The sequence below is a fragment of the Fragaria vesca genome, linkage group LG2 (assembly GCF_000184155.1).
Source record: "Fragaria vesca subsp. vesca linkage group LG2, FraVesHawaii_1.0, whole genome shotgun sequence".
Taxonomy (NCBI): domain Eukaryota; kingdom Viridiplantae; phylum Streptophyta; class Magnoliopsida; order Rosales; family Rosaceae; genus Fragaria; species Fragaria vesca.
The window spans coordinates 1,951,143-1,964,465 of NC_020492.1; the positions used below are offsets into that span (position 1 = coordinate 1,951,143).

Sequence of the window (13,323 nt, forward strand, 5' to 3'; positions counted from 1 at the left end):
ATATCGACAAACTTTAAAAAAAGCACGGCACCAATGTTCCAATGGAATCTCCCTTATGAATTCATCAATAATAGCAGCACCACCCTCATCTCTCAAATTTTTTAAATGAAAGTAGAAAGACTTCTCAGTCGATGCATAAGCCACTTTAAAGAATTTTTGTAACACATCAGCAACAACAATTTCCCCTCCTTTGTTCTTATACTTTTTGACTAAGGTTGTATCGCAAATGATGATAACAGTAAAGATGAGAATTACCAGGAAAAATGAGATCAAATGTCTTCAACAAAACCAACACCACGATCACTAATGAATGTGATAATCCTTCCTTGCGGTTCCAACAAAGCCCTTCAAGTGCTTGAAGAAAAACAACCAGTTTTCTTCAGTCTCTGAATCACAAAAACACAAGGCTAAAGGGAAGAAATCTGCACAATAAAAAAACAAACAAACAAACAATTACTAGGGGTAGTAAAATAAACAGCAGCGTGCTGCTACACCGCTAACGGGAGCGTTCCGCTCCAAAATGAAAGTCTAACAAACTATAAAACTATAAGAAAACATATTCAAATCAGAAGAATGAAGATTTCAAAAATTACTGGGGGGTAGTAAAATATATAGCAGCAAAAAAATACAATTGACTACCCCCAGTAGAAGCTTACAGTATCTCCAAAGGCTATTATACACATTAAAACAGTGAAAAATCAACTTAGATGCGAAATAATAAAGTTTACTAGGGGTAGTAACGTTTAAAATAGAGATTACTACCCTAGTAATCTTCTACTGGGTGTAGTAAACTTGCAAAACAATATCCTCAAAGGCCGTAATACACATTAAAACGTGCTTCTGCACAGCTAATGGGAGCGTTCCTTTCCAAAACTAAAGACTAACAAAAAAAAAAAATACAGAAACATGAAGATTTTCAAAATTACTAGGGCTAGCGTTCCGCTCCAAAACGAAAGGCTAACAAAAGAGAAGAAACATAAAAAGCAGCGTGCCGCTACACCACTAACGGGAGCGTTCCGCTCCAAAAACATAACATGTACAACTAAAAACATGAAAAAATTACTAACAATTACTAGGGGTAGTAAAATAACATGAGGTACCTTTGTTTCCATTTCTTCCAGTTGCATCAAGAATCTGCCCCTTGTATTTGCTCTTTCCAAAGGCACCATCAACATATAAAACAGGTAGGCTGAACTTGAAACCCTGAATTTGGCCGGCATAAGCTACAAAAACCCTTTTAAACCTCTCGGTACTCTCATCAACTTCAAGAACAACTGAAGAACCCGGATTAGTCTCCAACACAGTTTCCCTAAACCAGCTTAACATAGAAAACGAATCACATTCCGAGCCATACATCTTTTCCACACACCTTTTTTTTGCTCTTGAAGCAACCTTATAACTAATTTCATAACCATAAGTGGACTTGAAATTGCTCATGATCTCACAGGGCTTCAAACCAAGATTCAGACAGACAGTAGACTCAATGCAGGTCCTAACAATTTTAGACCCTAATTGCCGATGAGAACGATTCCTTATCATACCTCTGCATGTATGAACATTATTAAACCGAGTAATGTAAAAGCACTTATTAATAGAAGCAACAGATCCAAGTACTTCCCAGTCACAGTGGTCAACATCACGATTTGCACAAACAGCATTAACGTAAATTGAATCATTCCTAGATAGCACATAATGGAAACCACTTTGAACAACAAACTTCCTCAGTTTATCTCTAAAGTCTGCAATGCTCTCAAACTTCTGCCCAGCATGTGACAAATATGAACCCCATTCATCCGACAAAAAAAACTTCTGAGGTCCATCCTTAAAAGCATCACCTAGATAGTCATTCTCATCTATCATCTCAGCACAATCATCAACCACTACACTAGTTGATGAACAACTTTTCCCGACATCCTTGACTAACTACTGTCACTACTACATTATCCATATGATAAATTTTTGCACAGCAGAAGAGCATCTTAAAATCAGATTCATTATCTAAATAGATGGCAGAAGAAGCAGGCGATGAATACTCAAGGTGAAAAGAATCATTGGACGAAAACTTAAATCGTTTTCGGATGGATTGAATAAGGTCTGAATAATTCATGAGCTCATTGAGGAGAAGGACAAAGCCATTGCCAGAAAAAACAAATTGAACACACAAAGAACTAACAGTGCTCCTGTAAAAAAAACAAAAACACACAGGTCCATAAGTTACTACCCCCAGTAAATGTCAATTTCTACAAAAACATATTGAAAAACATAAGTAATATGCTAGAAGTACAAACAATAAGCAATGAAAACAACAACTAACCATAATTAAAAAACAAAAACACACAGATCATAATATTACTACCCCCAGTAAATGTCAATTTCTACAAAAACAGACTGAAAAACATAAGTAATATGCTAAAAGTACAAAAAAAATCACAGCAAAAACATTAAAAACAACAATAAGACATAGATCGCAAACATTACTACCCCCAGTAACAAGTCCAAAAAATCCAGAAATTTTCGAAACAACATGCAAACAAAGCGCATTCAAGAAGCGACCTATAATTCAACTAAAAACATAAAGAAAAGAGGAATTGAAGAGATTCAAACCGAGTAGGAACCGAAGAGCAAACCAAAGCCCGATCTAGCTCCATTTACTATGTAATTCTGCTACGCGACGGAAATTGGCTCGAAATCGCCATCTGAAACAACACCGTCGGTCCTCTCTGAAACGCGAGCGCGAGATCGCTCTCTCTCTCTCTCTCTCTCTCTCTCCGATCGTAAACTTTCTCTCTTTTCAAAACAGAAATTTGAAAATGGATCTCGTTTGGTATATATAGTCCACGGGTTGAGGGTATTTTCGACTAAAAAAAACTGTTAAAAGTGGGCCCATTAGAAAAGTTTTGTCAAATAAGACACATTTCACATACCTTATATTGAAGTTGACACATTTCTTTTAAAAACATTTAAATGGGCAAAAAAAGCTTAAATTAGTACCAAAGTGTCATTTACTCTAAAGTATTCAACCAAACGCTAATTTCTGAAAAATCCTACCCGTCAGAGCTAGGGTAGAAACTAGAAAACGCACCTAGCTAGTGTCTTCCGGTGCTTCTAAACCACCGCTTTCTTAACCATAGACACTACTGCGTTCTGGATCTGAATAGATGTGACAATTAGTTTTCTAGATTCCGCTTCATTTACACCTCAAGCTCAGTGTTACAAGGCAGCTCGTCATCACTTGCTTATCAAAGCCACCATCAGAATGAGACACCATTGACATCTTACGTACTTGAACCATTTTATGATCTGACCACGTATTATAATTCGTGCAAGCATTAGCTATGTACCATAAATAGAGTTGCGTAATTAATTAGAATTAACATGCAAATCTATAGATGACAATTTTGATTTCGATATAGGTACATTAATCCAAAGAATTAACATTCATATTAAGGTCACACCCTTAGAAAAAGAAATATAATGTCTCAATTGCTTTATTTTGATAAAGAAAATTACATAAATGTAGAGTACAAACTATAGAACCAAACACTAGCTACTTTGTTCCTCTTTTCTTGCCCCTTGTGGCCTCATGAATCTTCATCTACGTACCAAAACAAAATCTCTTCGTTTCATGTTTAATTACCTTCTAAAAAGGTACCCTGCACGAGAAATCAATCAAAATCAGTATCAATAAGAGATCTTGTGAATGAAATCTTGAGAGAGAGGAGAAATAATATCCGGATTAATAACAGAAATATAATAATTAATATGAAGGAAGGAAGATTGTTACTTGCTGCAGTCGGCATTGGGATCAAGAGGTACAGGAATTTTGACCTTGCAGTACTGAGGAACGATGAATTGAAGTTTCCCAACATCAACATGAAAGCCAAGAATAATCTGCTTCATACATCCACACAGATCTCTACGTACTTGGGTGGATGTGGCTCTAGAAACCAAGTTTCTCATAGCTCCACAGCAACCGGTGCTAGGAGTTGGAGGGCCGCTGCCGACCAAAAAATCCTGGCAGGGTGTCAAAATGCGAGCGGTGTCATCGCATGTGAGACCATTTGCAGGACATGAACTGATCATCAACACCATGATCACAACCCCAAAAGCCAAGAGAGACATACTGCAGCTCGTCATTTTCTTAGATATGTATCCCAGTAGAAGAAGAAGAGAAAACTAGATGAATGATAGATAGGCTATTGCACATACGTACGTCTTTTATATATAAGGATCACCTTGCCCTAATTTATTGCCCTTTATTGTATGCATTTAATATAATTTGAATTAATTATCAAAACGGTGAAATCAAATCTTGAGAATCTAATTACCCAAATTGTATCAGGGTCAAATGCGTGTACTACATATCTCCCGGCCCAAAATAACATCAAATTAAAATCAAATTTGCTACATGGTATAGTCCAAGTACAAATTGAAGGGCTTTAGTTAACTATGTAATATTAGTCCAAGGTTATCGTCTGATGGTCAAGGTCCACAGTCAATAGAGTTAATAACCAAGTTAGCATAATACGGTGATTTAGTTTCCCTCTGTCTCTGTTATTCGTATTCTTCTTTCCAGATTAGGGTTTTGTCCGCCATTAATTGACCCATTGTTGATTCACAGTTTCGATTCTCAAGGTTTTAATTTTCACCATGACTAGCTATGATCTATGAATTTTGCAAATGCTAAATTCATGTCTCTTCTACAGAAACCTTTATTTATTCTTTGATGTAATAATTAATTTGATTCAGAGTATTTTGGTAAGAAGCATATCTAAAAATATGCATCTAATGAGTTTCAATTCACGTATATACGATATTTTTTTTCTTTCCTTTAAATGAAGGATTTTGTTTTTGAGAACTTTAAATGAAGGATTTGTTACTGCTTGGATGTAAAAACGCCGAAACACTTGTTATAAATACCCCGAAAACCATGAATACTCTGATCTAGACAACCTGGAAAAGAAAATGGAGTCAACAATCAAATCATCCTTGGTATTTTTGTTCATGGGGTTTGCGCTAGCCTACATCTCCCTTGCCCAAAACAACCCTCAGGACTACCTCAACGCGCCCACAATGCCGCTCGTGCCCAGGTCGGAGTCAAGCCACTGACATGGAGCAACTCACTAGCAGCCTACGCCCAGCAATACGCCAGAAAGAGAATTCCAGACTGCAAACTGGAGCATTCTACCGGTCCCTACGGCGAAAACATTGCCGAAGCATCGTACGCCATTACCGGCTCCAAAGCAGTGGAACTATGGATCGATGAGAAGCCGAGCTACAACTATCAGATGAATAAATGCGTTGGAGGCCAGTGCGGCCATTATACTCAGGTGGTTTGGCGCAATTCGGCTCAGGTTGGATGCGCTAGGGTTAAGTGCAACAATGGGTGGTGGTTCGTCACTTGCAACTACAATCCTCCCGGCAACATTGTTGGGGAACGACCCTATTAGAAGTCTGGTCGATTAGTCCTTATCAACGATTCTTCTTTGCTACAAGTCTACAACTATTATACATACTGGTCATATAGAAAGAGTTGGTCATGAGGAAACTATATATGAATTTAGGGATTTATGCACTTAATTTTTCTAATAATTCCAATATTATTATGATCATGATTTCCCGAAACTGACGGTCACTAAACTTCTAGATGCATCCGTCATAAGAAAAGTAAACAATATGGATCAAACAGAAAACCAGAATGGGGATATGCTACCTAGCATGACAAAACGCTGCAAGGAGCTTTTGTATTCATGAAAAATTTCGATTTGCCTAACTATCCTAGCTAGAGAAATTATGCTCCACCATGCGCGCACCTTAATACCGGTAAATCCTATAACAACATTCTTTTAAGACACAAAAACTTTGTAATGAACTTTGTATTTTGAGTGAGAGAACCTCTTGAACTCTTTTTAAATTGAATATATTGTGCATGATGTTTGTTACCTTTGAATTTCTTTTCTGTTTTACCACGCCCATTACATGTGTGATGCATAGTTCATGGAAACTAGCTAGAAACTTACGCTGATCGAAAGTTCAGTCTTGTAATCATTGCGCTAGTTTTCCAAAATTGATGGCAGGAATATAAACTTGAGGTCATTTTGTTCCCCGAAACTGACGGCAAACATGGTTTAGATAGAACTATCAAGGTAGCTGCAGCCAGACGTTTCTAGCTAGATGCATGCATGTAATTTAGACATGGAAGAAAAGTAACCGGATGGACCAAACCAATTGGTTAGCTTTGATCTCATTTACCGCCAAGGAACAAAAAAGAATTTAAAATCCTGTAAATCCACCATCGTTTGAAGGTCTCATACTTTGCTGGTTTAATTTTCTGATAAAGGCAAGATTTAGAAAATCATCTTTGATAACATACCCGAAATTTGATTGAGTGATTGCCTATGCTAGATCATTTCAGTCATTGTTTTTTGCTTAGATTTATTTAGGTTGGATCCTTACCCAAGTTATTACCAATGATCATAATTCCCCAGGTTTTGGCTACATTAGGGTTGTTTCCTTTTTTCTATTTCTTTTCTTCCAAAGACTTTAATTTTGTAACGTATTACGAACGTTTTCTACTGCATACAGTCACGCACATACATTTCGACATTCTCCTCTATAAATACGTACGCACCACAACACCACAACATAATTCATTAAGAATCAAAATATGGAGTTGTATAAGATGTCATTCGCTCTCATTTCCCTCACTGCAGCCATCTCCCTTGCCCTGCTCCATTCCATTCATGCCCAAGACACACCGCAAGACTACCTTGATGCCCACAACGCGGCTAGAGCAGCGGTGGGTGTCGCGCCCTTGACATGGGATGACCAAGTAGCGCGTTTCGCACAAGACTATGCCAATACTCACGTAGATGATTGCCAACTCGTCCATTCCAATGGACAATACGGTGAAAATCTTGCGATGGGCTCCGGCGACTTGTCGGGCACAGATGCCGTCAACCTGTGGATCGGAGAGAAGGCCGACTATGATTACAACTCGAACACTTGCGCCGCTGGTAAGGTCTGTGGGCATTATACACAGGTCGTTTGGCGAAACTCGCTACATGTCGGGTGTGCTAAAGTGAGGTGTAACAGTGGGGGTACCTTCATTGGGTGCAACTATGATCCCCCGGGCAACTGGGTTGGGGAAAAACCTTACTGAGATCCTTTGAGAAGTATACAGTATTCTATAATTTCTATAGAGTATGTACTACAAAGAATAAGATGGAGTTGTTGTATGATTCGTTGTAGAATGACATATCAATCATGTATTGGCAATTTGGCATAGAATAAATTCTTATATATGTACGTACGTAGGTACGTTTGATGCATAAACTATAACTCTATAAGCGATGAGCCTTCTATATAGAATTGCCTGTATACAATGATATCAAGCGTCACAAATTACATTTTTAATGTTGCTCATATTATTATGGTTAATGACTAGAATTATAGACAGAACAAATGAATACTCATGCATCAAAGATTTGCATTCACCTTGATGTCATGTTTTGCAATGGAATGAAAATACTTATTACTAAAAAAATACACAAGCTGAATATTAATGTCATTATTTACGCGCGTACCATTATGTACAATGTCTAAACTTATTGCACAAACTTCTTTTCATAATAAAGAAAATACATTGAAGGTAGGTTGAAAATTTGATCATACATACCTCTTGTTTCTTTTGTTTAATTAATTAATATCATTTTATCTAGTGTTATAATCTTATTTTTGAAAGTAAAAAATCGTGAGTTTAACTTCTAGAGAAACAGTTAATGTAGTGATGAGCGCTGATGATATAATTTAAACAATCTTGCTTTTTAATATTAGCCTTCAAAACTTAAAAAAAAAAAAAAAAAGGCCTTCAAAGTACGTCGATCATAGTCACGTACTCGAGCTATTCATATTTGCGGATCAAAACTTGAAAGTCTCCCGTGTTTCATCCATTAAATAATAGCTTAACAATATTATCATCTTGCATATGATTCGGGCAACTAAAAAATCAATACTATCCCCGAAATATCATAGAAATTTCCCTTTTTTTAGCATAAGTAAATCTCTCTCCTTCGGTAAAATTTGAATATTTCGGACAAAAATGTTAATGCAATTAAGAAGATGGTTGCCCAAGGCCTCAAAAAAGCTACTTTACCATCCCTGCTAGTAGTGAATTTGGTTACCTTCATGTACATTTTAATACATATAGTCTATATGAATTTTCACTTCTTTTATGATATTTCAATCGAAATATCCTATCTTTGAACAGTCGAAATTTCCTCAATTGTCGATATTTTTATTCCTTGGATTCGGGATACTTTTACTTCTTTCTTTTTAAATACACCGCTCTTCACCATTACACATGTGTCTCAATAAGTTCATATATGGATAGTAATTTTCCCTATATATTTTCCAAAGTATATTTTTCTTTGGCAATTTTTTCTAAGTTTTACTACATTGCTGTCCACAATTGAGAACATTCCGATCGAGACTGCAGATGTATAGGTATATATAGATTTCTCGACGTATCTAGCTAATCTATACAAGAAAAGTAATCGGATGGGGACCAACACAATTGCAATTTGCTTTAATCGATTTCATATATATCTAATTAACAGTTGACGAAGTGCCTAGATTGATTAATCGCGACTCTTGAGAATTAGATCTATGGTTTCTAGCTATCAACTACAAGTATTGTGATCATAGGCCGTGACATCAGATCTCTTTTCTCTATATGGCCGGTCATGAAGCATGTATACTTGTATAGCATATTTCCTTAATTACCAAATTGGTACATATCCCAAGGATGTCATCTTAACTTAAAATACTTAAGTATCAAAAACTAGGCCTACACTCGTCCTCTTGAATGTGCTATACGTTTCCTATTAATCTGTGCTGATCGACGCACACGAATAAGCCTGCTATACGTATATGCATGCATGTCATCAAGTTATAAAGTAACCTGATCCAAGTTGCTCAATTGATCAAATATGATTAATTACTAGGGGGATTTATGATGTTTTGGTGAAGTAGTTTAATCGCTTGGCTTTAAGAGATAATACATATATAAATATATATATATATATATAATATATATATATACAGTCCTTCTCAGCTGCGGACATCCACATTTATTATTACGGTGAGGATTTCCACTTTATACTCACTTTTCAAACGAATTTTCACATCTCCACCGTCTACTATTTAGATACTAATGTATAGATCATCTCTACAAAATTTCAGCCAATTTGGTTGTCATTAAGACACTCAAAACTGCATTTTTCTGTTATATACATTAACAGTTCAAGTTCGATAAAATTATGTTCATCCATTGGTTTAATTGAGTTTGAGTGTCTTAATGATAACCAAATTGGTTGAAATTTTGCAAAGATGATTTATACATTAGTATCTAAGGACTAGACGGTGGAGATGTGAAAATTCAATTGAAAAGTGATTGTAAAATGGAAATCTGCACCGTAAGAATAAATGCGGACATCCGCACCTGAGAAAATACTGTATATATATATATATATACACACACACATATATATTAGTTCTTATCCAGAGCAAAGTTTCGCTCTGAAATTAAAGTGTGAAGTTCCTTACTTAACTCACTTTTCGATTATATTTTCACATCACCACCGTTCAGTTTAAATTGATACTAATGTATAGATCATTTATACAGAATTTCATTCAAATTGATAATCGTTTAGAGTTTGGGCAAACATGGTTTAGATAGAAGTCAATAGAACTATCAAGGATTCAAGGTAGCTTCAGCCAGACGTTTCTAGCTAGATGCATGCATGTAATTTAGACATGCAAGAAAAGTAACCGGATGGACCAAAGCAATTTGTTAGCTTTGATCTCATTTACCGCCAAGGAACAAAAAAGAATTTAAAATCCTGTAAATTCACCATCGTTTGAAGGTCTCATACTTTGCTGGTTTAATTTTCTGATAAAGGCAAGATTTAGAAAATCCTCTTTGATAACATACCCGAAATTTGATAACTAATCTCCTAATCGTTTATATATGCATACAAATTAAGTTACAAACCAAATGAAATCCTTATAGAAAGATGATATCAAAGAAGTAATAGATTAGTGTGCTCCATGAAATAACACTTAATATTAGACCGGAGGCAACTGCAACCAAAACTTGGGTGTGCATGCAAATGCTACCCGTATTCTTCTTTATACTAAGGATTACATATGCTCGGTTGGTAAGTAGAGTTACGATTCAGTTTCGGTTGACATACATTTTTCGTTTTGGTTGACATAAACTCCAGGTTCAATATATAAATCTTCTTTCTAGCTAGCTAGTGTTTAACCATATATATGACCAAACGAGAAAAGTTCAAATTTAAGAAGAAAACGTGCGGTCCATTTTCTTATTCTAATCCTTTTGAAGCTAAAGTAGCTTGATTTATTCAGCCAAGTTTGAAATTCCAATAGAGAACTAGTACACTTTCAATTTAGAGTAAAGATGATGAACTTCTCTGGGGTTCAGTTGACCTCTAGCGTCCATCCATTCTTGTCCTCAAGACGACCTGTTTGGATTCCTGTTAGTGTTTCATACAGCTTCTGACATAATGATCCTTCTCCTGTTTTATATTCAACCCTGCAATATATATGGATGTTACAAACTAAATAATGTCCAGGAAAATGGAAATTGGATTGCAGTTTTGATCCAGTAACTATCACATGATCCATCGCTGTGGCTACTTGATATATATATGTTATATTGCACTTGCCTCTTGTCTTGATAAGTGACTGAACCAACTGAGTTGACAATCACGGCAGTTCCAGTGCAGAAAGCTTCGTCAGCTTCAAGTAAATCCTCCACTGGGATCACACTCTCCTCCACCTGTAGTGGCCGAAAGTACACGATGTGAAAGTTAATTTGTTCTACAAATGTTATGTCTGATACATTAAACTCAGCTCATTGGAAATTTAGATTACCTGGTAACCAAAATCACGGGCAATGTCAATGATGCTTTTACGGGTTATTCCAGGGAGGATAGTTCCTAGTTTCAATGTTGGAGTTGATAGAACATTACCCTGCAAGTACATCAAAAATATATATATTTATAAAGATGTTCATTAAACAATAGATGAACCTTAAAATTAATAAATAATTATTTACCTTGAGAATGAAAATGTTAGCTGCTGCAATCTCCTCAATGTTTTTACCAGTTTCCGAATCTAGGAATAAGATATCAGAGAACCCCTTGGCCCTTGCTTGCGTTAGTGGCTGATAAACCTTGAAAGAAAATTAAGTACAGAAAATGTATCAATTTGTTTTCGTCTTCCTCGTGCAAATCTTTTAGTTCTTATTTGTTGCTATTAGATCGAAAACCAAGAAGGATAACATATAATTGATTACTTATGTATATGTGCCTGCTTACAGGTGAGTAATTGGTGACAGACTTGACACCTCCAGTTCCACCAGGAGCAGCTCTGTGGTAAACATGTTCAACAAATAAATTGAGGGCCGCCCTTCCCTATATCACAGAACAAATTAACTCTCGGTTGTAGCTGTCAAAGATTGTAATGAGTTGGGTTGACAATTTATATCAAACGAAAACCCTAGCCTCATTTGCCTGCAGTCTCATCCATCAGCTAAAGCGAATGTTTAACAACCTCACCCCCAATATCCCTAACTGTCAGTTAGCTATGTAGACAATGCATATCAAACTAAACCTTTCTCTACTGCAATGCACCCGTCGTTTACAAAAAGGGACAAAAAAACGCGGGCATGATGTCAATGGTTCAAGAAAAGAACTCCTAAAACCAGATATCTGATAAATGACAACATTGTAATAATAATTGAACCCCACAAGCTTGTAACTACTGAGGGAAATAATGTCCAGCAAGTTGAAATACCTTGATATAATTACCAACTGGAGAAGCATAGATTACGAATGTATACTCCTTTCCCGGCCCCAAACCCAGATTACATCCACTCGCCATGAGCAAAGGCCTAACATACAGTGATCCTTTTCCTGGAGGTGGTACCTATACAAAGAAAATTTACATTTCAATATATATCCAATTGATCCAAAAACGTAGTGTTCCAATATCTATTCAATATGCAAAAACACGACTCCATTTGATATATAAAGTAGCAAATTTCTTAATACGTAATTTATAGATAATAAATATGTAACTTAGAATGTAATCAGTACCCAACGCTTGTTGGCTTGGACAGTTTGCATCACAGCCTCAACAAATTGCTCAACAGATGGAGATGGCATGCACAATCTATCTGCACCCATCTTCATTCTCAGAGCATTCTCTTTAGTCCGAAACAACAAAATACGACCATCTTCTGTTCTAATTGCCTTAAGACCTTCGTATAGTCCCTGCATACAACAAATAAGTGAGTTCTCCAACGTTTCTAATTCTAACCCTAAAAGGCAGTATGATATTAGAAAAATACTACTGGACTCGCACCAGTTAAGATATGAATCAACGTACATTGTTGACCTACCTGTGCATAATTTAATATTCCAGCAGATGGACAGAGCTCAATCTTTCCAAAGGGAGAGAGTTGTCCTTGTGTAAAGTTTTCTCTGTCGGAGCATTTCATAGTGTACATGTAATCGATTGGAATCAGTCCAAACCCAAGATCATCCCAGTTAATGCCTTCAGCATACCGTTCACCGTTTTTCAGGCTGCATTTCAGATAGAAAGAAATCTATAGTCATCGAAAAAATTTGAAATTCAAGAAAGTGGCATTCTTGCTAAGGCACCATATGAGGTTATGCTAGCTAGCTTATTTATCAGTACCTAAATTAATTACCTGTGGTTGTGAGATTCAGTGGTTGTTTGCAAAGGTGAAGAAGGCATAACTGGAATTCTTATTGTGTCGAGCTGCAATTTAACAATAATCAGGTCAATCATATCTTAACAATAATCAGCGAATTCGAAAACCAAATGGAAATATTGTAAACCAAATGTTGTTTGGACCTGTGCGATGAGGTATCTTAGGGCTTGAACTAATTCAAGCAAAACAAAAAACCGAACAGGGATACAAGTTATACATACCATTTTGAAAAACTAGTCGATTCAACCTATTGAACAATGATAGATGAGATCTTATATATGCAGTCCACACTCCTCAAAGAAAATAAAGTTATGACTACACCAATCCTCGAAGAAATTTGGCCCAGGCAAACATCCAATATATAGCCAAGAAATTTAGTTCAGCAAGAAAAATTATGGTCAGATCTAGATCCAAAAAAAATTGAGATGTTTTGGTTTCCGCTATTACATCTACATTTAAGGGGGTTAGACATAATTTCTTTGGTCAGTAATTTTTTC

The 13,323-nt window shown here is 36.2% G+C and overlaps 4 protein-coding genes and 1 pseudogene across 4 annotated transcripts; 2 read left to right on the forward strand and 3 right to left on the reverse strand.

Annotated features, from left to right (window-relative positions):
- Positions 1–635: 635 nt before the first annotated feature.
- LOC101306405 lies at positions 636–1,860 on the reverse strand. Its single transcript, XM_004292004.1, has 2 exons — positions 1,101–1,860; positions 636–670 (listed from the first exon to the last, which is right to left on the reverse strand). The coding sequence occupies exons 1-2, from the start codon at positions 1,858–1,860 to the stop codon at positions 636–638; spliced, it is 795 nt and encodes a 264-aa protein (XP_004292052.1).
- A 1,526-nt stretch (positions 1,861–3,386) lies between these two features.
- On the reverse strand, positions 3,387–4,198 carry LOC101305896 (non-specific lipid-transfer protein-like). The gene is made up of 2 exons (XM_004289648.1): positions 3,785–4,198; positions 3,387–3,653 (listed from the first exon to the last, which is right to left on the reverse strand). The coding sequence occupies exons 1-2, from the start codon at positions 4,135–4,137 to the stop codon at positions 3,641–3,643; spliced, it is 366 nt and encodes a 121-aa protein (XP_004289696.1). The 5' UTR covers positions 4,138–4,198; the 3' UTR covers positions 3,387–3,640.
- Positions 4,199–4,965: 767 nt separating this feature from the next.
- On the forward strand, positions 4,966–5,543 carry LOC101306697 (annotated as a pseudogene).
- Positions 5,544–6,653: 1,110 nt separating this feature from the next.
- On the forward strand, positions 6,654–7,364 carry LOC101306185 (pathogenesis-related protein 1C-like). The gene has a single exon (XM_004289649.1). The coding sequence runs from the start codon at positions 6,668–6,670 to the stop codon at positions 7,160–7,162; it is 495 nt and encodes a 164-aa protein (XP_004289697.1). The 5' UTR covers positions 6,654–6,667; the 3' UTR covers positions 7,163–7,364.
- A 3,139-nt stretch (positions 7,365–10,503) lies between these two features.
- Positions 10,504–12,658, reverse strand: LOC101306476 (branched-chain-amino-acid aminotransferase 2, chloroplastic-like). The gene is made up of 8 exons (XM_004289650.1): positions 12,491–12,658; positions 12,186–12,362; positions 11,884–12,015; positions 11,406–11,501; positions 11,144–11,260; positions 10,960–11,058; positions 10,752–10,864; positions 10,504–10,618 (listed from the first exon to the last, which is right to left on the reverse strand). The coding sequence occupies exons 1-8, from the start codon at positions 12,596–12,598 to the stop codon at positions 10,504–10,506; spliced, it is 957 nt and encodes a 318-aa protein (XP_004289698.1). The 5' UTR covers positions 12,599–12,658.
- Positions 12,659–13,323: the final 665 nt, after the last annotated feature.

Bases quoted from the DNA above. Each gene is read 5' to 3' on its own strand.
- LOC101306405 (XM_004292004.1), bottom strand. From the start codon at position 1,860: ATGATAGATGAGAATGACTATCTAGGTGATGCTTTTAAGGATGGACCT. The intron at 671-1,100 runs GTACCTCATGTT...TGTGTATAATAG, and splicing joins TGGAAGAAATGGAAACAAAG to CCTTTGGAGATACTGTAAGC.
- LOC101305896 (XM_004289648.1), bottom strand. From the start codon at position 4,137: ATGACGAGCTGCAGTATGTCTCTCTTGGCTTTTGGGGTTGTGATCATG.
- LOC101306185 (XM_004289649.1), top strand. From the start codon at position 6,668: ATGGAGTTGTATAAGATGTCATTCGCTCTCATTTCCCTCACTGCAGCC.
- LOC101306476 (XM_004289650.1), bottom strand. From the start codon at position 12,598: ATGTACACTATGAAATGCTCCGACAGAGAAAACTTTACACAAGGACAA. The intron at 11,059-11,143 runs GTAAATAATTAT...ATGTACTTGCAG, and splicing joins CTAACATTTTCATTCTCAAG to GGTAATGTTCTATCAACTCC. The intron at 10,619-10,751 runs GCAAGTGCAATA...TATATATTGCAG, and splicing joins GTCACTTATCAAGACAAGAG to GGTTGAATATAAAACAGGAG.